The 24,993-nt window shown below is 38.6% G+C and overlaps 2 protein-coding genes across 2 annotated transcripts in view; both read left to right on the top strand.

Moving 5' to 3' along the window:
• Positions 1–786: 786 nt before the first annotated feature.
• LOC128508223 (CD209 antigen-like protein E) lies at positions 787–3,672 on the top strand. Its single transcript, XM_053479447.1, has 5 exons — positions 787–916; positions 1,517–1,777; positions 1,887–2,020; positions 3,085–3,191; positions 3,391–3,672. Exons 1-5 carry the CDS (start codon positions 787–789, stop codon positions 3,527–3,529), a joined length of 771 nt encoding a protein of 256 aa, XP_053335422.1. The 3' UTR covers positions 3,530–3,672.
• A 4,066-nt stretch (positions 3,673–7,738) lies between these two features.
• The window catches only part of LOC128508222 (C-type lectin domain family 4 member F-like), a 32,789-nt gene continuing 15,534 nt past the window's right edge, over positions 7,739–24,993 (top strand). Inside the window, 2 exon segments of the mRNA XM_053479446.1 lie at positions 7,739–7,841; positions 15,730–15,885. Coding sequence (XP_053335421.1) covers positions 7,739–7,841; positions 15,730–15,885 — 259 coding nt within the window.

Genomic DNA, 24,993 nt, shown 5'->3' with positions numbered 1-24,993 from the left:
ATGCACAAGCTGATATTGGCCAGGAGCCAAGAAATGTACGTATTAGAACCTGTGTGGATGCTCACGTGCACATACAGTATGGCTGTAATGAAAGGGTGTCGGCTTACTTTGACATATAGTGTTAGTAGTAACCAGTCATTTTCTCTGTAGGCTATTTTTTCACTCCCCTAAAGCACATTCAGGCATTTTCCTGAAAACCACAGTGCATAAACTTATCTACTCTAAAGACATGCCTCTCTGTGTTCATCAGTGTGTGCAGCACATCCTGTGTGTGTCCGTATGCAGGTGTGTGTGGTTGGGGGAGGGGGGGGGGCGTCCTGTATGTGGTCCATGTCTTAGAGAGTGGTGGTTAACCCTGATCCGAGACCAGCAGAACTCAACCTCACATTTGCACAAAAAGTAAATCTACAAATACTTCCATATTTCCTGCCAGAGCTTGTCAGTGAATTTATATTACAAAATTTAAACTGCTAAAAATATATTTAATAATTTTTAAAGCAGCTGGTGAAAAATTTAATAGTCTTATGTTATGATAGTATGAGTGCAATGCATACATCATTATAACAACAGAGTGGCACTGCTATTTATGTAACTGCTGCACTTTAAGACAATATGCGTGAGAACAGCAGCTGAAGTTTTTTTACACTTTGACCACAACAAGCCCCTGATGCTCCTCCTTTGATGTGTTGCTTTCTCTGACTTCCTCTACTGACAGCAGCATGTTTAGATCACTTCACACAGAGGTGCAGTAATTGCATGTTTTAGTGAGGATTTTATAGATTCAAGATGTTTCAGAGTTCTTCTGCGCGAGTGGATGTGATGGGGGCTGTCTATGAGAATGTAAATGCCATTAGAGGTCACAACCCTGACACAAAGACGGAAGATGCAAATAGAAGTCTGGAAGCACGACGCACAGGTAACGACACCTTAACCTTTAGGGTTGAATGACCCAAAGTGTTTCAAAATGTAGACGTGCTGTACCTTGCAGATTTTTTTAAACAGTTTTTTGGGGGCATGGTAGGTTGGTAGATTTACACAAGTCAGGAATGTCTTTTGTAGTCATTTCTAAGCAACTGAAGATTACAAGATTACAGTTTAATCTACTGTACATAAGTACAAGTTATTAGGACCCTATGGACCCTCAACCCTATCGTTAATGATTAAAGGCCAAATCTGTGCTAATAAACAAACAAATGTCATTTAAAAAGTAAAAATTTTGACAAAGTAGATCTATTTAATATCAAACGAATTTTGATATCAAAAGAATTTTGATAGAAGCCTGTTGTTGTCTACTTGTTCTTGGCTAACTCAGTTTTTTTTTTAAACCTGCCCAAAGCCCCGCCCATCACTGCATTTAATCTAAAGTGAGGAGTTTCACAGTGATGACTTGATAAAATTGCTGAGATGTTCTCCAACTCACTGCTGAAGGACTTTGTTATTAATGACGCTGTTGAGACTAAACTTTGAATGCTATATGAGAGAGACAAAATGTACATTAGTGTGAATTAACCTTTAGGAGGAAGCACTGCATGGAGCTGGTGTTACAGAGTGACTGCAGTGTGTGTGGTGCTGCTGTATGTTCTCCTGCTGACTGCCATCACAGTGCTCTGGATCAAATACAACATCCTGACTACTGAAAACAACCAGTTACAGACCAGTTACATCAACCTGACTATAGAGAGAGACCAGTTACAGACCAGTTACAACAACCTGACTATAGAGAGAGACCAGTTACAGAGGGAGACAGATGGATGTCTGGGAAAATTTTGTGATTTGTGTAAGTAAATAGATTTTGCATGACATTTTCTGACCCACAATTAAATGTCGTCGGGGGGGAATCCACATTCCATCTTTAAACTGGTAACTTTCTAAATTTATCTTCACAGTCAAACGAAAGTGTTTCAGCTTCAACTCCAGTCTTTATTTCATGTCTAATGAGAACAAGAGCTGGACTGAGAGCAGACAGGACTGCAGGGACAGAGGAGCAGACCTGGTGATCATAAACAGCAGAGAGGAACAGGTGAGAGAGAGAGAGAGAGAGATTGGAAATTTTAATAGACTTTAATAAAGTAACAATGGTAAACTTATTTATATGTTTTTATCTCTTTCGTTCGGACAGAAACGTTTTTACCACACGACTTTTTTCTAGTTTGGACGGCTGTAAAAATGGTTAATTTGTTCTTTAATTTGTTCTTTAATTCTTAAGTGTGTGTGTGTGTGTGTGTGTGCTGTGCTGCACCCTGCTCCTTCACTATCCTGTGCTGCGGGTTTAGTAATCAGTTCTGTGGTGGACGTCCCCTCCTTATTTCTCCTTGGTTTAGCTGCAGTATTTTCTTTAGGTGTCGATGGGGTGTGCAGATTCGTAGCTGCTGTACCTACTTTGGTGCCGATGTCAGGAGCAGTGACAGCATTAGGGGCGGGGTCACTGTCAATCACACTGTTTACAATGATGTCAGTGTTCGTATAAGCGCTGGGTGAGATTTGTTTCTGTGGCATCTGAGTGTTCTGAACTTCCAGAACACCTTCCTGGACTGTGAATCGGGTGTGTCACTGATCTGGGGATCGGTAAGGCTCCGGCTCTTCAGTGTTCTTCCGCTGACTGTCCCCACATTATTTGTGTATCTTGGCCGAGTCGCCCCCTGAGCTTCGCAGTTGAATAGCCCCGTTAAGTTTCCCTTTTTGTCATTTAAAACCTCAATTAAAATTTCAATTAACAATTAAGATTCTCATGTTAGAGCTCTCACACCCTCATAGGGCTGACGAACTTCCCGAAGCAGGCTAGCTCCTTCATGAATGTGGCATGTATGATATTTCCACTTGTTTTATGGGGTAGACAGAGGGGAAACTTGGACCATTGATCCTTTTACATATATTCCAGTCTTGCACAGCTCCAGAGGCCAAGGTGTTCTCTAACTCTCTCTCATTGAAAACTTTTATCACTAATAACTGTAAAAACATGGCAGGACAGAAAACAGATCTCCAAAATTCTCCTCAAACTCAGTGCATGTGCTCAGAGAGAGAGAGAGAGAGAGAGAGAGAGAGAGAGAGAGACTAAAGCCTTCTTCATTGTGTTGTTATTTACAGGAGTTCATGGGTAAACAGCTGGGCACCTTTGAGGGTTGGATTGGTCTGAGTGACAGAGATACAGAGGGAGAGTGGAAATGGGTGAACGGTACACCACTGACTACTGCGTAAGAAACTGAGACTTTTTTTATGACTATTTTTAAGGTACAGTATAATCAATAACATACAACTGTCATTATATTCATATTGATGTCGTGTCCCAATGAACATCTCAGTAAACACGCGCTGAGAGGATTCAGTTAAATGTGTGAAATTAAACAAATCTGAACAATGACCTGAGTCTGTTTCTGATTCTCTGGGTTTCAGGTCCTGGGCTAAAGGGGAACCGAATGATGTAGGTGATGAAGACTGTGCTGTAATTTTTAGTGCTCCAAATGTGACCGTCTGGAATGACAAGAAATGCTTTATTAAACAACCCTGGATCTGCAAGAAGCATTTTTCATAGTGAAGTTTATTATTTTATGTCATTCTGTTTTGCCAGTACTGTTTCTGAGTGTGTGAGTCTTTGGATCTAAGTCTCTTCGGTGGAGTGTTGAGCTTCATTGGTGTTATTTTAATGTAGTTTAAAAAAAAAACAGAATAACAGTAAGTAAGAAATAAAACATTTTGTCCCATGCAATTGCAGTTGTGTGCAACATTTTTTATGACTGATTTAATTAATTAAGTGTGCTGGCACACACTTATTACTCTTCTATATAAATGTTCTATATAAATAGGGTGCTATGACTTTTCTAAGGGGTGGGTGGTTAATTGCCCCCGCACGGGGCAATTAACCAGGGGGCAATTAACCGCCCCAAAAAAGTCCCATAGACTTAACATTAAGACCAACATCAACTCTGACATCATAGCTATGACTTCATACCTATGACTATGACGCCACGGCAAGCGCCACTCACATTTTCTTCAGGAAATGTGCCTCTCTAGTCTCTAGAAAAGTCAATTATGCATGAAGATGGGGAGCAGTTAGCACTGGTCTGGGAGTCTTTACGGAGTCATGCCTGCATGCTTTCAGCTGAACTTGAGGGATCCTCCTCTTCACTTAACAGCTCTTAAGTATATCTGTCCTGTTCACATGTTCTTGGTGAGGGAGGCGTGATCTTGGGTGATCATATCCTGCCTGGTTTCCAGATACAAAGACGCAAATTCACCTGGCCAGTCAAATCCATGAGCTCTTGGAGTGAGGAGGTGAGCGCCCTGGAGGCTAGTTCATCCTGTAGCACCTCTGACAGGCCCTGGGAGAACCTATTGCACAATGCCTGATCGTTTCACCCACAGACAGCCAGTGTTAGTAACACTATGGCAAAGTCGTAAGCAGAGCGGGAACTTTGGCAGAGCTTCAGTAGCTTGCATCCAGCCTCTCTGCTGTGACATAAACAGTCAAATACCCTTCTCATGTCACTAGAGAAGTCCTCAAATTTGGAACAACAAGGATCATGGGCATCCCAGAGTGTTTTACCCAATTCCTGGGCCCATCCTGAGAAGAGAGTAATTATGTATGCCAATTTGGCATGAGCACATGGAGAAAGTGACAGCATGAAGAGAAAAAGTGGCAGACAGGATGTGAATCATGACAATAAAAAACTGGACTCTATATTAGCTTAAACGCATTTTCTGTTATATTAAACTTTCAGCTGCCTAACACACAGTATGACTGCAAAACAATTCCTGCTATCCATTATCCCTCGAAAGAAGATGGGTTCCATGTTAAGTCTGGTCCCTCTCATGGTTTCTTTCTATTGCCATCTCATGGAGCTTTACCTAGCCACCATCATACTTGGCTTGTTCATGAGGGACAATCTGATCATTTTTTATTCATACATATTTTCTCACACATTTAATACTCATTTTCATAATTTTCTTTTGACTCTATAAAGCTGCTTTGTGACAATGACCACTGATAAATAGCGATATACTAATGAAATTTAATTTTACTCAATTCATGTTCTTTAAAGTGTTTGGCCAGAGGATAAACTTAAGATTCAGCATCTATTAATAAAACACTTCTCTCTTTGGTACCTTACATGTACTGTATTTACTAGACAACTGCTCTCAAACAGTGTGTGGTGTGCTACCAGAGCAAAAGGAGGAAAATGATTTGTGAAAAATGTATAGCCAACTGAACAGTGTAATTTTTTGCTTTTGGCATCCTCAAAAACCATTAGCTATAAATCGGTCAAAAAGAAGAGTAGACTCTAGATGGCTAGATTGAGTTAAAACCAGTACTAAAGTGGTGATTCTGGGAATAACACCAACCCTATCCATAAAACAGGAAAGGTTATCTGCAGAAGTTAAGAGTTATAGATGAGAACAAGAGGAAAATCAGAAATAAAAGAAGATTGAAGCCATTTCCTGTGTTTCTAAAAGGCATGGTTATGCTTAAAAAAAATATTCAGAGACAAATGAATAACACTATATGTGTCAATGACCCCTAAAGGGAGCAGCCAGGACAAGATTTTTGGCACATTTTTGTTTCTCATTTCGAGTATAGTCTCTGTACCTGAGCAGTTTCAGAGGAGCTATGAACCATTCAAACTTTAGGCATGCATTTTACCGAACATATTAATATATGAAACATGATTTGAGGATAATTACACTGATCTGCAGTGAATCAGCGCATCTGGCCGCTGCATCATCAGATGTTACATATGTTCATTAAAAACATTGGTTAGTTGACGTTGAATAGTTAACATTATTGTGTTCACAGATTAATAAATAATAAACATTTCTGGTTATATTTTGTCATAAACACAATTCATGTTGCTACAACCATGGTCCACAGACAGTAAAGTATCTGTAGAACAGATGATGATGATGATGATGATGATAATGAAAAATTAATACAATTTATTTCAATACACTTAAAGTATTTATCGTTTTTTATTACACTGAATGGATATGTTATACTGTGTTATACTATGTTTGGACACACATCTCATCTCAGGATATGCGTTTTCTATAACAGCAGATCTGACAGTAGTTCAAGCTAAAGGCATTTGTATAATAACACATGCCTCATAGTACAGTATGGTGGTTTGATGTTTTTACACGTAGATGAAAGATTCCTCTTTAAGAATGACACTGTATGAGGTTGTATCTAGCTGTAGCTGTTATATGTACAGTAGCTATAAATACTGTTAAATGCAAGTAAAACTTTGTGCCATTTAGCAGGATTTAACATGAAGGTTTGCGTTTTAAATTTAATTATTTTTTTGTTTGTTTGTTTGTTTATTTGTTTGCTTATTAACGAAATATGACTATCTTTTTCTGGAAAAACGGGATAAATCAAGTTTTAACTGCAATAGAATGTTTAATGATCACGAGAACACTGTGGAATTTTATTTATTTATTTATTCATTTATTTTATTTAACACTTTGCAGACAGTCACACTTCTCTCCAATACACTCTTATACCTGACACAGAGCCAATGCTCGCACTCAGAGTTAAGTCACTGAGAAGCGCAAGCAGGTGTAGCGCGGAATTGTAGTTGACCGCGCACCTGGTTTGTGAAGATTTTGTTTACTCTGAAGTGTTCTAAGGGGAAAAAGGAATACACAAGTCGACCAATGAACTCAAACAGGAGGCAAGACATCACAAAACTTCTTAACAAAATTTCAGTATCCCGGACACTCTGTGACGTCATCAACACAGACATCCCTTCCTCGTACCATATGTTTAACTCATAAAATTTTTTTTTATTAATTTTCAAGATGTACAGAGAAATTATTATTGTGCAGTTATTTCCAAATTACTAGTTTATATAATAGTAAGGAGTTACTGAATAAAGTAAACTGTGAGGCAGGATTTTAAGTAACTTCCTCTTTACTAACACGTCTATACACATAGGTTAAGATTTAGTTGAGTTGATGACTCTGTGTAGTTCAACCACTAGATGTCATTTTAGATTCAAACAGAGACAAAAATTTACTAGTTATACCAGGATAGATATATACACTGCTATTACTTGTACAGTATATGTATGAATATACTGTATATACAATTCTATAATCCAATATAAAAAAATAATGTGTATTTCTTTAAACTCATTAAAATATATACTACTGTATATGGGCAAAAGTATATGCACCCCTGACCTTGCCTAATGCTCTTGTGGCTGAATGAACATAATCCCCACAGACACACTCTAAAATCTAGTTTAAAGCCCAGCAGAAGAGTGCAGCTCATTCTAACAGCACAGAGGGACTGCTTCTGCAGTGGGATGTTCAACACATACTGAGTCTAATTTTTACAAATTTATGTTAGGTTCACCAGGTCCATTACCAGGTTCTCTTTTTTGTCTTTTTCTTTTACAGTTAATAAGAACAAAAACAGTAAATAACTTATAGTTACATGCATGGTTTTGCATTTCCATGTGTGATGTACATCCTGTGTGTCTTGGATGATGTTGCTACGAGGCTTTTTTTCATATACAGATGTGTGAAAAAGAGCTGAGGTTATTTTAGACCAGTGGCACAGTGGTATCTCTTTTCTAATGTGCAACTTCCTTTACTGACAGCAAAACATTTAAATTAGTGTACAGTAGATTAGGAAAGAAGGTCAGCGGTTTGCTTGTGCTCACACAGAAACAGTAATTTAGTCTTTTAGTAAGTCTTCTATAGATTAGAGATGTTTCAGCATTCTTCCCAGCATAGGGAAATGGTGGTGGATATTTATGAAAGTGCAGACGCTGTTAGAGGTCACAACATCGACCCTGAAGGCAGTAATACAAAAAAAGACCAAGACACAGGACCAAACACGGGTAAGTGTTTAGGTTTGCAAGGACAAAGTGTTTCCACATGCAGAGATGCAGTAATTCAGTATTTTATAGATTAGTGTGTTTCATAATGTTTCTGAGTGAGTGGAGATGATGGTAGATACCTGACAGTGGAGATGATGTTAAATGTAGCAAAGAGGAAAGAAAATCCGGGTTTGCATTCTATGCAATTCGGATTTCGATCTCTACACTCAACTGAAACGGCTGTCTGTGTGTTTGTTGAGAAGGTAAAGTCTTATTTAGATAAAAATAGTTATGTTGCGGCTGTTTTTGTTGACTTTAAATGTGCGTTTGATACTGTGAATCATCTTATGCTCTTGTCTAGACTGTCAACATTTAACTTTAGTAATCAAACCGTTAAATGGATACAGTCTTATCTATTAGATAGAAAACAATGCGTGCAAATAAAGAATAGTAAGTCACCCTATCTTCACTGTAGGCATGGTGTCCCTCAGGGATCAGTTTTAGGCCCCCTGTTATTTTCACTGTATGTAAATAATTTGCCTAATGTGTGTAAAAATGTGGACATGATCATGTACAGTATGCAGACGATACGGTAATTTTTACACAAGCTAAAAGTACTGATGATGTAGCCCATCAGCTTTCATTAGCCTTAAATGACTTACAAAAATGGCTGAATGATTCATGCTTGTGCCTTAATGTTAAAAAGACCGTATCAATGTTTTTTAGTAAATCTAAAACATATGTGGGCGGAGTAAAAGTTTGCATGGGTGAACAAGAATTAATTAATGTTGAGGAATTTAAGTATTTGGGCGTGTTAATAGATTCGAAATTATCCTTTAAAAAACACGTTAAAAAAGTAGTGAAGATTGTAAATGTTAATATACAGAATTTTAGACACATTCGCTCATCATTAACGGATACAGCAGCGATTACATTCCTGCACTCTATGATACTGGCTCATATTGAGTACTGTATCACGAGTTGGTCCTATACGAGTCATGCTGTTATTGGGCCAATAGAAGTATGCTACAAAAGAGCACTAAAAATATTAGATAAGAAACCTTCGTCATATCACCACTGTCGAATTTTAGATAAATATAAGTTTAAAATTTTGCTAATTTCAAATTATTTAAATCAACCTGTTTAATCTATAAGGTTCTATATGGTTTGGAGCCTCCACCATTGAGTGATTTTATTAAACAAAAGTCTAGTAGTGTTTCCGGGTCTCGAGTGACTAGAGCTACTATGAGAGGTGATTGTAAATTGACATTTAGGCGGACCGCCTTTTCACAGAATGTCCTGTCATATCAGGGAGTGAGCTCCTGGAATAGTATTCTATTGTCAGTGAGGGAAAGCACAAGTCTTTCTACCTTTAGGAGTCATTTAAAACTGTGGCTGAGGGACATACAAACATGTGATCATGTTTAGTTAATCATTATATATAAGACGTAAGACAGAGTTAGTGGATTATAAAAAGGAATACAATTATTAGTGCAATATGGGTTGTTGATTAGAGATAGTTTAACATGGGTGGTTTAAATAGGGGTTAGTGTATTGCGGGTTAGTGTAATATAGAATGGTGTAATTTGGGTCAGTGTAATATCAGGTCAGTCAGGGCATGTCCAAATTGGTGTGTGTAATACAGTTGATGTTTTTTTGGTTTTCTATTTTGTTGTTTACTCTTGTTGTTATTGTTTGTTTTAACTTGATGTAATCACTGTTTTTGCCTTTGTCTCTTTGTATAAAGTCTGTATATATGGTTCTGTGTGTATTTATTAATTTGTGTGTAACACCAACCTGCCAGGGGGTCTGCAGATGCAAATTAGCCTTAGGCTATAATCTGACATATTTACATTTGTGAAAATGTTCATTAATATGTATTGTCCCTTCTTTTTTCTCAAATAAAAAAAAAAAAAAAAAAAGGTTTAAGTCAAAGTCTATTGTGATAAATTGCATATACAGATCAATACACACAAAAACTATGCAGATTCTGGTCAGTTTTCTATTGCTAAATTTTTCTTACTGGTTTACACAGATAAGCCTGCATTGCCTTCAGCCCATTTCCTAAACTTTCTCAGCCATCAGCATTAGCACCAACAACATCTGACTTCTAGTTGTGGATTGATCCCATAAGAGCAGAGGTTATTTGGGGTTTAGAAATTGTGAAAATTGTCTCTTATACAGTCCAAACATAAGGAAAACCAATTATAGTGTGGCGTAGACGGGGCTTCGGCTGGCAACCATCATACTTTGCGGGAGGGGTTGCTATGTGTTCACCATGTTGGGGAAGGGTGTTTGGGTTAGTGGCTTCGGCCATGTTTGTTTGTTGAGGTGTGACGTGTTGAATGTGCTCCGGATTATGCTTAGGCTAAATTGGATGTGGTTCTCGTGTGAATTTGCTGCTTATGCTATACGTGCTGTGTGTAAAATAAAGTACTCCCAGCCATTGCATTGGGCAGCAAGTAAGCTTGCTGGTCTCTCCAACATCCTTTCTGGCGGTAAAACACTACAATAGATTTAAAGCAACGTTTCCAGATTTGGGCCTGTATTCACAAAGCTTCCTAGAATTCTTTTAGAGAGCTCCTATCTTGGCCTAAAATGTCCTAGCTGGAAGTCTTAGACTAAAAGTGATTTAGAAAACTTCTTAGAGCAACTTTAAGTAAGGAAAGTACAAAAACCTTTATCTTATTGAGGGGGTCTGGTTGACCCCGTTGCTAGGGATGATGCAGAAATTCAAGGACTGTGATTGGTTGATAAAAAAAATAACCTCTGACCTCTGCAAAGGTCTTGAAATACACTCTTTGTGAAAATAGAATACATTATATCATAATGTTTGTATATAATGAAATTGTATAACCATGACTACAGGCTACTTTATGCAAATTGTTCATTATAGACTAAATATCTTAAAGATAATTAAACAGCCAAATGTTGAAAATATGTCTACTTTAGAAGCAACCAATTTCCACACAGTAGTTACTATATTAAAGTTCTTACATTTATTTACCATACTGAATGTATTATTACTTTTATTATACCATTTCAGATTGATGGGAGCAAAATGGCTGACCTTGTGCCAATTTACATGATTACAGGACAGTCTACAGTATTTAAGTTGCACTTTTGGATGGTATGTAGCGAACAATTCAAAAGGAAGTATGAAAGTAAAACAACAAGAAAACCAAATTGGACAGAAAAGCAGTGTTTTCTTTTATCTTTATGTTCAGTATTTGGAGAATATTTCTTCTTTTCACCATTTTGTTCTCTGCTATAGAAACTCTTAAACCTATTAAAAGTTCTCCTATCTACTCTTTTTACCTTATGAGCTGTTTTTAGGGCTAAGATGTTTCGTGAATAATTTTTATCTTAACTAAAATTTAATCCTAAATTTAAGGGGAAATTCTAAGAAAATGTCATAATTCTAAGAATTTTCTTAGAATTCCGTCAGTAGGAGCAACTTTTAGGCTTAAGAAGGTTTGTGAATACGGGCCTTGGAGTTTATGCAGACAATTCTTTGCAAAAGAGATGGTAACATTAGAATAGTAATAGTAATTCTAATAGTAAAATTAGCTCCTTCTAATAAAAGCAAGCTTGCACTCTATAACTATTAGCTATAAGGCTGTAACTTAGGTTTTCTTACAAAGAAAAGTGTTACTGCTTCTCAGTCCAGTAGCATGACAAGAAGCAAATGCTTTGCCTTGAAGATGGATTCTAAGATGGCGCATGTGATTGTGGCTTGCAGTCTGATGCTTATTGCTCCATTGGTATCTCTTTTTTGAATCATTAAGAAGTCCACCTCTATGCAGTCTTATGATCACCCAAACTTTTTAATATTCATCTTGCTACTGAAATTTGCAATTTGTACATTGTTTTATCATTTTGTCTGACTCTTTCTAAAAATAAAAAAAAAATCAAACATTATGATATAACAGTTACTCAGTACTTCACGAAATACATTTTTACTCTTACGTCAGTAATATTTTGGATGACTACTTTTTACTTCTACTTGAGTAATATTATTTTGAACTACAGCTACTCTTACTTGAGTACATTTTTAGTCTACTCTACCCACCTCTGTATATACAGTGGTGGAACCTCGGTGTGAATAAACATAATTTCACCCAGCCACATGGTAAAATCCTAGTTTAAAGACCTGGGCCCGTATTCACAAAGCTTCTTACAATTCTCTCAGAAAGCTCCTATCTTAGCTTAAAAAGTCCTAGCTGGGAGTCCTAGACTAAAGATTTAGGAAACGTCTCAGAGCAACTCTGAGTAAGGAAAGTAGAAAAAATTTTATCTTAGTGAGGAGGTGTGGTCGACCCTGTTGCTAGGGATGATGCAGAAATTCAAGGACTGTGACTGGTTGATAAAAAATAACCTCTGCAAATGTCTTGAAATGCATTTTTTGTGAAAATAGAATACATGATAATAGTTTGTATGTGAAGAAATTGTAGACTACAGGCTACTTTAAAGCCAAGTTACCTCACCTGGTGTTTCCGGCGCTGCAACGGGTGGCTGCCTTCCAAAGCTGCTCTGCACTGTTTGGTTGTTTTTACTGCTTTTAAAATATTTTAAGTCACTTTTTTTTGCACTTGTTGCTACAATTCATTTGTAATTGTACATTAGGTCTAGCGATACAGATTTTTTACACATTCTGTTTTGTTATTATGGCTTTTGCATCACTTTTAACATGTGGAGCGTCAAGACGAAGACGCGACAATCCTCTATTGTTTACATTGGGAATAAGCTGTTAAGTCTCCAGCATAGCGAAACAATCTTCTGAAATTCCTAAAGAACTGAGAAGGAAATATCGGGGATACAGAGCGGGGGAGAAATGCGACAACTACGGCAGTAAACGTTTAGACCATATCTTCCGTCTATCGTTATGGGAAACGTAAGATCGCTGGCTAACAGGATGGATGAACTAACAGCACTTACAAAGAATGAATGGGTGTTTAGAGAATCATCGGTTCATATTGGCTATATTTCAGTTTGTGCGAGCAGACAGGAACAACATCGCGAGCGGCAAGATGAAGAGAGGGGGAGTCGCGATCTATGTCAACAACAAGTGGTGCAACCCTGGACACATTACAGTGAAGGAAAATGTGTGCAGCCCAGATATCAAACTGTTAGCAATAAGTCTTCGTCCATATTATTTGCCAGGAGAGTTCTCCCAAGCCATTGTCATCACTGTTTACATTCATCCCTCCGCTGATGCGGCGCGGGCTGTGGCTGTCATCAGCGACAACGAGACTACAAGCACTGCATCCCTGTGCCTTTATTGCTATCTTTGGTGACTTTAATCATGTCACACTGGATTCTACACTACCCACATTTAAACAGTGTGTGAACTAAAATACAAGAAAAAATAAAACCTTGGACTTATTGTATGCTAATGTCAAAGAGGCATACAGCTCCATAGCCCTCCCCCCTCTGGATAAATCAGATCACAATCTGGTTTACCTTAAACCTATTTACATTCCCTTTAGTTTTGCAGCAACCAGTGACCACAAGAGAAGTACATAGGTGGTCACAGGAAGCTATAGAGACTCTACAAGGTTGTTTTGATGTGACAGACTGGGATGCTCTCTGTAACTCGCATCTGGAGGATGTTAATGGTCTTACTACCTGCATCACAGACTATGTTAATTTCAGCATGGACAGTTTAATCCCCACTTAGACAGTGAAGTGTTTCCGAAATAACAAACCTTGGGTGACTAAAGACATCAAAGCCTCACTCAACAGAAAGTGCCTACTTTCAGGAATGGCAATATGGAGGAAATAAAAAGAGCACAGGCTGAAGTGAAGGAAAAAATCAAGGATGGGAAGGAATGTTACAGAAGGAAACTTGAAAGCAGACTGGCTCAGAACAACATGAGAGAGGTATGGAGTGGAATGAAAATAATAACTGGGAAAGCAGACTGGCTCAGAACAACATGAGAGAGGTATGGAGTGGAATGAAAATGATAACTGGGATTGGAGAAGAGCTGACCAGGTGATGGAGGGTAACCACAGTAGGGCCAATGATCTAAATCTGTTTTTTAGCCCTGTCCCCTCGACACTGTTGAACCCTTTAGAAGACATCATGCCTTGTTCATGTGCCTAAGAATAAACACCCAAAGACAAACAGTGATTACAGGCCTGTTGCTCTGACCTCACATGTCATTAATTCACTGGAAAGACTGGTCCTTAAGCACATCAAGACAATCATAGAACCATACCAGGACCCTCTGCAGTTCGCCTATCATCCCCGCATTGGTGTGGAGGATGCCATTATCTGAACAGAGCATATACACTCACCTAAAGGATTACTAGAAACACCTGTTCAATCTCTCATTAATGCAATTATCTAATCAACCAATCACATGCCAGTTGCTTCAATGCATTTAGGGGTGTGGTCCTGGTCAAGATAATCTCCTGAACTCCAAACTGAAAGTCAGAATGGGAAAGAAAGGTGATTTAAGCAATTTTGAGCGTGGCATGGTTGTTGGTGCCAAACAGGCTAGTCTGAGTATTTCACAATCTGCTCAGTTACTGGGATTTTCATGCACAATCATTTCTAGGGTTTACAAAGAATGGTGTAAAAAGGGAAAACATCCAGTATGCGGCAGTCCTGTGGGCTAAAATGCCTTGTTGATGCTAGAGGTCAGAGAAGAATGGGCCGCCTAATTTAAGCTGATAGAATAGCAACTTTGACTGAAATAACCACTCGTTACAACCGTTGCAGCAAAGCATTTGTGAAACCACAACACGCACAACCTTGAGGCGGATGGGCTACAACAGCAGAAGACCCCACCGGGTACCACTCATCTCCATTAAAAATAGGAAATAGAGGCTACAATTTTGCAGAGCTCACCAAAATTGGACAGTTAAAGACTGGAAAAATGGTGTATTTAAATTAAAATTTGGCGTAAACAGAATGAGAACATGGATCCATCATGCCTTGTTACCACTGCGCAGGCTGGTGGTGGTGGTATAATGGTGTGGGGATGTTTTTTTGGCACACTTTAGGCCCCTTAGTGCCAATTGGGCATTGTTTAAATGCCACAGGCTACCTGAGCATTATTTCTGACCATGTCCATCCCTTTATGGCCACCATGCACCCAACCTCTGGTGGCTACTTCCAGCAGGATAATGCACCATGTCACAAAGCTCGAATCACTTTAAATTGGTTTCTTGAACATGACAATAAGTTCACTGTACTAAAATGGCCCCCACAGTCACCAGATCTAAACCCAAAAGAGCATCTTTTGGATGTGGTGGAACGGGAGCTTCATGTCCTGGATGTGCATCCCACAAATCTCCATCAACTGCCAGATGCTATTCTATCAATATGGGCCAACATTTCTAAAGAATGCTTTCAGCACCTTGTTGAATCAATGCCACGTAGAATTAAGGCAGTTCTGAAGGTGAAAGGGGGTCAAACACAGTATTAGTATGGTGTTCCTAATAATCCTTTAGGTGAGTGTACATACCTCGAGGAGTCAGGTAACATTGTGAGAATCATGTTTTTTTATTTCTCCAGTGCGTTCAACACAATCAGACCTGAGCTACTCAGTAATGAGCTACCGGACATGCGGGTGGATAGTTCCCTTGTGACCTGGATCACTTACTATCTAACAGGTCGTCCACAATATTTGAGGCTGGAGAACATCACTTCAAACACTATTGTGAGCAGCACAGAGGCCCCCCAAGGGACAGTCCTACAGTATATCCCTTTCTGTTTACACTTTATACCTCAGACTTTAGACACCGCTCACAGTTTTGCCATCTGCAGAAGTTCTCAGATGATTCTGCTGTTGTGGGCTGTATCAGGAGAGGCCAAAAGACTGAGTACAGGAGTGGGTCGACAGTTTTGTGAAGTGGTGTGGACTAAATCACTCTGAGCTCAATGTTTCGAAAACTAAAGAGCTGGTGGTAGATTTTAGGAAGCAGAGGACCATCCCTAAACCCATAAACATCCCGGGCAGTGAGGTGGACATTGTGGACAGCTACAAATACCTGGGAGTTTACATTGACAATAAACTGGACTGGTCAAAGAACACTGATGCTGTGTACAAAAAAGGTCAGAGTTGCCTGTACTTTCTCAGGAGACTTAGGTCCTTTAATGTATGCAGAACCATGCTTCAGATGTTCTACCATTCTGTAGTCTCCAGCATTATCTTCTCTGCTGTAGTCTGCTGGGGTAGCAGATTAAAATCAGCTGATACCAACAGACTTAACAAGCTCATCAGAAAAGCGGGCTCTGTCATTGGAGTGGAGCTGGAGTCTCTAGTTAAGGTATCTAAGAGGAGGATGCTGAAGGAACTTCTTACTATCATGGACAATACATCACATCCCCTCCACGAGTCACTGATGTCATACAGGAACACGTTCAGCCACAGACTAACACTACCAAAGTCTAAAACTAAACGCCACAGAACATCATTTATACCAGTGGCAATTAAACTCCATAACTCCTCCCTCTTCATTCGGGAGCTGTCATGACAGAATAATCAATAGAACTTTATCATGCCCTGATGCATTGTGCAATACCATCACAATAACAATATCACATGCAAAATCACTAATTATACAAAATTATGAAAATCATGTTCAATATTTATATATATCTGGTGTGCAAGATTATTACTACTGTATATGCAATATCAAATAATATGTGCAATATAAATCATGGGTGCAATAACATAAATGGATAATACACTAAAAGAGACAATTTTGCACCTTTCTGTACAGTCTGCAGTTTTTTTATATATTTTTTATTCTTTTTTATTCTATTTATATCTTTTTTCCTATTGTATATGTATCTTTTTAAATATGCAGTCACTGGAAAAACAATTTCCTTCGGGAATAATAAAAATCTATCTTATCTTATCTTATATTATCTTGTCTTTAAAGCAAAGTTTCTGTTATAATATCCTAAAGTTAATTAAAACAGGCAAATGTTAAAAATAAATAAACTTTTAAAGCAACCGATGTTCCACACAGTAGTCACTATATTTAAGTTTTTACATTCATATATCATACTGATTTTATTACTTCTAATACATTTTAGATTGATGGGTGCAAAATGGCTCACCTCGTAGCAATTTACATGATTAATTCAATTCAATTTTATTCATATAGCGCTTTTAACAATCGTCATTGTTGCAAAGCAGCTTTACACAATCGAAATAATTCTTTAAGAGTGTATAAAATATAAGTGTACAAGAATCAAGATGAGCAGATCATCCCTGGTGAGCAAGCCGCGGGCGACAGTGGCAAGGAAAAACTCCCTGAGATGGTAATAGGAAGAAACCTTGAGAGGAACCAGACTTAACAGGGAACCCATCCTCATTTGGGTAAAACAAAAAGCAGGAATTGATCTGTATTTATACAGTGTGTTAGGTGGCAGGCAATTCAGCTATAACAGTTGATGTTAATTGATGTTGATATGGAGTCCAGGTAGTAATTGGAGACAATTGCAGTCTTGAACTATCGAGCAACGCAGCTAAGTCAAGTCTTCAGTGAAACAGCTGTCAACACCAGTCAGGGCCAGAACCGAGAGAAATCATCCCCAGACACCAGACGCATCCCAAAGAGATCTCCAAACAGAAGCGGGGCACCAGGATGGGTCAGGCAGTTCCGAAGGGCAGAGGAAGACTGGATCACTGACAGCTCAGGAACGACATGTGTAGCTCAACAGAGATAGGGAAGAGAGAGAGAAAGAGAGAGAATAGAAGAGGGGAAAGCAGAAGAGGAGAGACAGCAGTTAGGTATGGTCACATTCACATAATGTATAAGGTAAATGTATATTTAGTGTAGAGTGCAAGCAGAGACTCCAGCAGGACTAACTATAACAGCATAACTAAAAGGGGAGAGCCAAAAGAAAACACAGACATGAGGGCTCCCTGAGATGTAAAGCAAACAATCACCTCACCATCAACAAACCTGAGTGATGAATGAGAGTGGGGAAGAGAGCATCTAAACATACCAGTCCGTCATAATACTCTACATCGATGAGTCCCCCAGATCTGCCCCTTTACCCAAGACAAATCTATTTATAAAAATGCTTGATTAAATAAATAAGGTTTTTAGCCTGGACTTAAACACTAAGACTGTGTCTGAGTCCCGAACATTATTTGTAAGACTATTTCATAATTTTGGGACATTGTAAGAAAAAGCACTGCCCCCAGCTGTAGTTTTCATAATATGCGGTACTGACAAGCAGCCTGCATCCTTTGATCGAAGTAGGCGTAGCGGATCGTAAGACACTAGCAGTTCGCTTAGATACTACGGCGTGAGGCCATGTAATGCTTTATATGTCAACAGTAGTATTTTAAAATTAATGTAAAATTTCACAGGGAGCCAATGACGTGAAGATAAGGTAGGTGTGATGTGCTTGTATATTCTGGTTCTAGTGAGGACTCTCGCTGCTGCATTCTGGACTAGCTGAAGCTTGTTTATGCATCTAGTTGAACAACCAGACAGTAAGGCATTAAAATAGTCCAACCTAGAGGTGATAAAAGCATGAACTAGTTTTTCTGCTTCGTTTAGCGATGATGGCAATATTGGCAATATTTCTGAGGTAAGAGAATGCTATCCTGGTAATATTATCTACATGTGTTTCAAATGAAAGGCTGGAATCTATAACCACATCGAGGTCTTTTACTGTTGCACTTGATGGAACAGTAAGGCCGTCTAAAGTTACAGTGTGATCTAAAATCTTACTTCTAGCTGAATGCGGTCCTATAACTAGAACTTCTGTCTTATCAGGATTAAGCAGAAGGAAGTTAATTAGCATCCAATCTCTTATGTCCTGCACACATTGCTCAACTTTAGTAAGCTGGTTTTGCTGAGACATATAACTGTGTGTTGTTAGCATAACAATGAAAACTAATACCATGTTTACAGATTATGTTGCCTAGAGGAAGCATGTATAGGGAAAAAATGCAGTGGGCCTAAAACCGAACCTTGTGGTACACCAAACTCCACTAGAGAGCATGCAGAATAATCACTATTTAAGTCTACATATTGATAATGATCGGTCAAATAGGATCTGAGCCAGGAGAAGGCTGTACCCTTAATTCCTACTACATTTTCCAACCTGTAAAGAAGAATACCATGATCAATGGTGTCAAACGCTGCACTAAGGTTGAGTAATACAAGCATAGTTACACAACCCGGATCAGGGGCCAATAAGAGGTAATTTACTATTTTAACGAGTGATGTTTCTGTGCTGTGATAAGGCCTAAATCCTAACTGATACAGTTCATGTATGCTATTTCTATGTAGGTATGAGCATACTGTAGCTGCTCCACTACTATCTTTTCGAGAATCTTAAAGATGAAGGGGAGGTTTGATATTGGCCTGTAATTGGACAGCTGACTGGGGTCGAGGTCAGGTTTCTGTATAATTAGTTTAATAACTGTTAATTTAAAAGTTTTTGGAACATACCCAATGCTGAGTGAGGAATTAATTATTTTCAACAGGACAGTCTGTTTAGGTTGGACTTTTGGATGGTATGTAGCCAACAATCCATGATACATGGAAGGAAGTAAAAGAGGAAGAGAACCAAATTGGACAGAAGAGCAGTGTTTACTTTTATGTTTAGTTTTTGGAGAAAATTTATTCTTTCCGCCATTTTGTTCTCTGCTATAGAAACTCTTAAGCCTCTTATAGGGTATTCTCTCTACTCTTAACAATTTTTACCTTAGGAGTTGTTTTTAGGTCTAAGATGTTTCATGAATCATTTTTATCTTTACTAAGATTTACTTGTAAATTTAAGGGGAAATTCTAAGAAAATGTCATAATTCTACGAATTTTCTAAGAATTTCATCATTAAGAGCAACTTTTATGCTTAAGAAGCTTTGTGAATACGGGCCCTGGAGAAGAGTAGAGCTTATTATAACAGTACAGGGGACTGCTTCTTGAGTAGGATGATTAACACATACTGTGAGTGTGATTTTTACAATTTTTCTTAAACCTTTATTGTTACATTTAAATTTAAACTGTTGCTTCATCAGCATGTTCTCTCTTCTTATTTTTTTTTCAAAGTTATTAAGAGAAAACAACACAACAGTAAAAAAAAATCTTATAGTTACAAAGTAAATATTAAATAAATGTCCTACCCCCTTTCGCATACCCATGTGTGAGACTTTATTCCGCTATGTGATGTACATCCTGTCTGTATTCTATGTCACTGATGTAAGCTATTTTTACACATATTGATGTGTGAAAGAGGGCGGTGGTTAATGCTGATTATAGACCAGTGGCACTTCTATCTTACAGCCTCACAGTAAAGCTGAATAAAGTAAATCTACAAATAATTCCAGATCTAATGCAGGAGCACATTGACTAATTCATATTCAAAAGTGCTGTAAATAAATTCAAATTAAAAGTCAAGACAAATCAGTCTAATGTATACAACATTATAACACAGTTATTTTGGTATGTATATAATTGTAACTGCAAGACTGTTAGGGCAGTGGTGGCTCAGAGGGCTGAGGGACTGAGTTACTGATCAGTCTCCTCCAGGGGCGCTGTATCATGGCTGACCCTGCACTCTGACCCCAGTTATGCTGGGATATGTGAAGAAGGAATTTTACTGTGCTGTAATTTATATGTGACAAATAAAGACTTAACTTAACTTAGACGTTACCAAGAAAATGTCATGTATGAGTGAGAAGTGAAGCTCAAGTGTCTTTACACTTTGACAACAAAAACCCAGTTACTGTATATCACTTTTCTGACGTGTAACTTTCTTTACTAAAAGCAGAACATTTAAATTAGTGTACAGTAAGATGGAAGTTCAGCAATTAACTTGTGCTCAAAATTACAGTACTTTACTGTTTTAGTTTAAGTCTTTTATAGATAAGAGATGTTTCAGCATTATTCTGAGCGTAGGGAAGGGGTAGATACCTATCAGAGTGCAGATGCTTTTAGATGTAACCACCCTAACTCTAAAATCAGTGACATAAAGAGAGACCCAGACACAGCACCACACACAGGTCAGTGTTTAGGTTTGTAAGGCCAAAGCATTTCCACATGCCAATACCTCATTTTCAGGTCACGTTCACAACATCTGCTTTTGTTTGTTAAGGCTTTTGGAGCCTATTTTGATGTATTATTGTGAACTGAATTTTTCTTACCAGTTTACACAGGTAGTCCTACACTGCCTTCTGCCAATTCCCTGAATGAATATTAACAGCGATCAGCAGCAACACCTGCAATTTATGATTTCTCTTCTAGCTGTGGTTTGATTAAAAGTCCTCTCTCCTGGTTTATGACCACCAAACACTTCTAAATATTTATCATGCCACTGGGAAGCTGGTAAAACATGACCTGGTTCAACCGACTTTTCTTTTCTCCATTACTATCAGGAATACCTGCTCATTCACAACACATTCTGGTTCCACTGTCTAGGATGGCATCATGGCCTGGGAAGAACCCCCACAAAAGTTTGGCCTAATAAGGCCATTATTTCTTACAGAAGTTTTTTTGGAGCTAGTTTACAATTGGCTGTTATATGTTGTGGGTCTTAAAGAAGTGAGAAGGGGGGTCAAACACCAAGAGAGACTGATGGTCAGGACCTGGATAGGATTACCCTGGTAAACACTAGGCCAATAGTGAATGGAGGAGTAGTGACTATTTTTAGGACAAATTTTAACTGTAAGCAGTTGGTGTTGGATTTCTACTTCAGTTTTGACTTATGGGTTTTGGCTTATTTGACTTTGACAAACATAAATGGATTGAATCATTCTTATACTATATTCAAGCATTCTACTGCATATCATTCTGTCTATGGCTGCCAATAAAATTTTCATTTGTATCATGTGCCATGACATAAACATTACCCAGCATTGCCAGAAATAAATAAAAAAATAAAAGTACAATCTAATATTACTGTCATGATCTGGCTGTCGGTGTTTGCGTGGCATAGGTGCAGAGGAAGCAGATGAGGAGTTCACGTCTTTTAAATGATATATTAAGTAGAACAAAACAAAAGCTCTTTTCTTAGAGCCCCTGGAAAACATTAACATAACACTAACGGAAAAACAACCATCACAAAATAACGATAACAAATGCTACACATTAAACTAAACTAAACTTTGGCGCCCTCTAGGAGTTAACACTTACAATTTCTTTGGACCACCTTTTGATTTGATTACAGCCATGACATAATTTTGATAAGCTTATAGACCCTAGACCTGACCAACTGAGACACTCCAAATCATAACACTGCTCCCACAGGCCTTTTTCCAATGCTCCACAGTCCAGGCTTAATGCTTTCTAGCAAATTAAGCCTTTATTTTGCAATTAGTCCCACTGATAGTGGTTTTCATAGCACACTTGTGTGGATGTGGAAATGAATCACATGATATGTCTTCTGACATAAACGTTTAGAAAATGAAAAACTCCTTACTGTGTCGGTCAGGTTTAAACTTGTTGCAGCTGAATTATATTAATCACTGCAGTAAGTATCCAGTGGAAGACTCTTAACTATTTGCTTAGTGAAATCCAGGTGGTGCATAATTAGGATTTTATTTGGGGGTTTTCTGACTTTTTGGCTGGAACTATGCCTAAATACTGTATGACACATTTTTGATTGTTGTTGATTTTATTATTCATGTCTGTTGTCCTAAAAAACCTTTAATTAGTAATGATGCAGCTTTGGCTGAGTTGTCAAGCAAAAATATAAAATACAGTCTACCTTAAAGTACAGTAAATTGTACTTAAAGAGCCAGGAAAATTATGACAGTTTTGTTTTGTTGCATCACCCATGGTCAGTTTAATGGGTGTTAAACTCAATTCAATTTTATTTTATTTTGTATAGCGCTTTTAACAATTGACATTGTTGCAAATTAAAATAATTATGTTTGATTTACATAATCAAAAGAATTATTTAAGTTTGTATAAAATGTGAATTTTTCTGAATCAAAATGATAATGTCTGTGTTAAGCAAGCCGAGGATGACGTCGACAGCATAGCTAAAAGGCATATTAAGTTTTTTTTTTTTAACTGTTTTATTTTTATTTTAAATTATGTTTTTATTAGTTTTAATTAGTCTTTTATTTATTTATTTATTTATTTTTTAATTAAATTTTAATTAGTTTAAAGTTTTGTTGCAAACTGCTTTTATTTTTATTTTAAATGAAATGGAAAAGTTTTTGTTAAAATATCTTATTGCTATTATCTTTTATTTTATTTCATATTTATTTTATTTTATTCTATGTAAAGCACTTTGAATTACCACTGTGTATGAAATGTGCTATACAAATAAACTTGCCTTGCCTTCAACAGTCTTATACAGAGAAAGAGTGCTACACTGCTGGATATACTGTACTACTGCTGTAATGTGCTTTTAGGCTTTTACATCCAGCAGTACAGAATGACCTCAAGTGTGATATTACTTTTATACTTTTATTTAGGGCCCAAGCACTATGGGGTGTCTGGGTCCGGGTGTAGCTTGGGGCCCCTCACTTGAGATTTTGCTGCATAGCACATACACACTTGCACATATGCATGTGAAACCCAGTAGACATTTAGAGCTCATTGAGCCGAACAACTTTCGCACAGCATGTCCTGGGCTCAACTTAACAGGAAGTCAGTTATTTTGGGTCATTTGCCAAAATGCACCCAATGGATTTTGATATACTCCTCCTAGAAAATTTATACAATCGCCACCAAACCAGGCTGATGTGATCTAAAGACATTGAGGATGAAAAATTGTAGAGGGATTTTTTATATCTCAAACAGGTCAGCCGTGACGATGCCTTAAACTCGTGCTGCAAAGTGGTTAATAACTTTCTGTGTGGCCTTATATTGAGTGACATTATATTGAGTGACATCATAGTGTGATGCTTTTGAAGGTCTTAACATAAAATTCCCCCTATTTTACACACTCACATATTCACAAATGTCAACACTCACACATTCACAGCTCTCTCTTATACACACACACACACATACACACACACAAAAACACACACACAGTTCCCACAGAAGTTCCCACCTCACAGGAGAGATATTAGATCTGGAGACCACACACTGTTCGGCCAACGGGGCATTATCAAAACAAGGCGCAAGCCTTTGCCAGAACTCCCTAGAGCAGAGGCCTGTGGCGTTTCCAAACCCAATGTGTCACAGCTTGTATGAACAGCAAGTCTGCTCCTATATTCATCTGCCCTGGAATGTATATCGTCCTGAGGGACAGAAACTTGTCCTGTGCCCCAAAGCAGAATCTGGTGTGCTAGCTTTTCCCAGTGGCGCGAGCACAGTCTGCCCAGGCGAATATTTACGAGACTACCGTAGTGTTGTCCACCCGCATTAGAACATGGTAGCCTTTTAACTGCTGGAGGGAGTATTTCAGGGCCAGAAATAGAGTCATCGTTTCAAAGCAATTTATGTGCCATGCAAGAAGATAACCTCTCCAGCTCCCTTGGGCTGGACGGCCATCTAAGACCGCACCCCAGCCTGTGAGGGAAGTGTCTGTCGTTAGCAGCTTGCGACGACAACACGGACCTAGAGTGGGACCCAGAGTCAAGGACCAAGGTCTGAACCACATAGAATGGGTATGAAGCTCTCGGCGGCGTAACGCTTATTTGCCATTGGGGTTGGCCCTTGTGTAAAATCCCTTGGTTTTAAGCTGAAATGTAAATCGCCCTGAGGGACAGGAACTCACCCTGTGTCCCAAGCAGAACCTGGTGCGCTAGCTTATTCAAGCGGCGAAGGCACAGTCCGCCCTGGCGATTATTTACGAGGCTACCCTATTGTTGTCCACCCGCACGATCCTTATCCTTGATGCCCAATAGATTTAGCCACAGGTGCCACTCCGCAGAACCATTGCAGGTATAGAACAGCCGATAGCATGGGCCATCTGCTTAGTTGCACGAAGAGATGGATCTGTGGCTTGGCGTAGTTCTGGGAAAACCCTATCATCACAAGCCCGCCAGTGCTCAAGTCTTTTAGCAGGTCAGCCTGGTAAGCTTGCAAAAACCGCCATGGTATGCAGTGGAGCACCAGACCGACCAGCTGCCTGAAAGCTCTTCCCCACCAGGAAAGATGTTAGTCTACGTGGCTGGTGGGGAGTGTGGGCCTTTCAGGGGGGGGATGATGTCCCAGGAGAGAAATGCAAGCATCTCTTCTATCTGGGGCATCATTATATAACCCCGCACCTTAGCATCAACGATAT

Source organism: Clarias gariepinus, chromosome 20, assembly GCF_024256425.1.
Source record: "Clarias gariepinus isolate MV-2021 ecotype Netherlands chromosome 20, CGAR_prim_01v2, whole genome shotgun sequence".
Lineage (NCBI taxonomy): Eukaryota > Metazoa > Chordata > Actinopteri > Siluriformes > Clariidae > Clarias > Clarias gariepinus.
The sequence above is the reverse complement of the archived record's forward strand: the minus strand, read 5'-3'. Positions and strand labels throughout refer to the sequence as shown.

Bases quoted from the DNA above. Each gene is read 5' to 3' on its own strand.
- LOC128508223 (XM_053479447.1), top strand. From the start codon at position 787: ATGTTTCAGAGTTCTTCTGCGCGAGTGGATGTGATGGGGGCTGTCTAT. The intron at 917-1,516 runs GTAACGACACCT...ATTAACCTTTAG, and splicing joins TCTGGAAGCACGACGCACAG to GAGGAAGCACTGCATGGAGC. The intron at 1,778-1,886 runs GTAAGTAAATAG...TTATCTTCACAG, and splicing joins GGGAAAATTTTGTGATTTGT to TCAAACGAAAGTGTTTCAGC.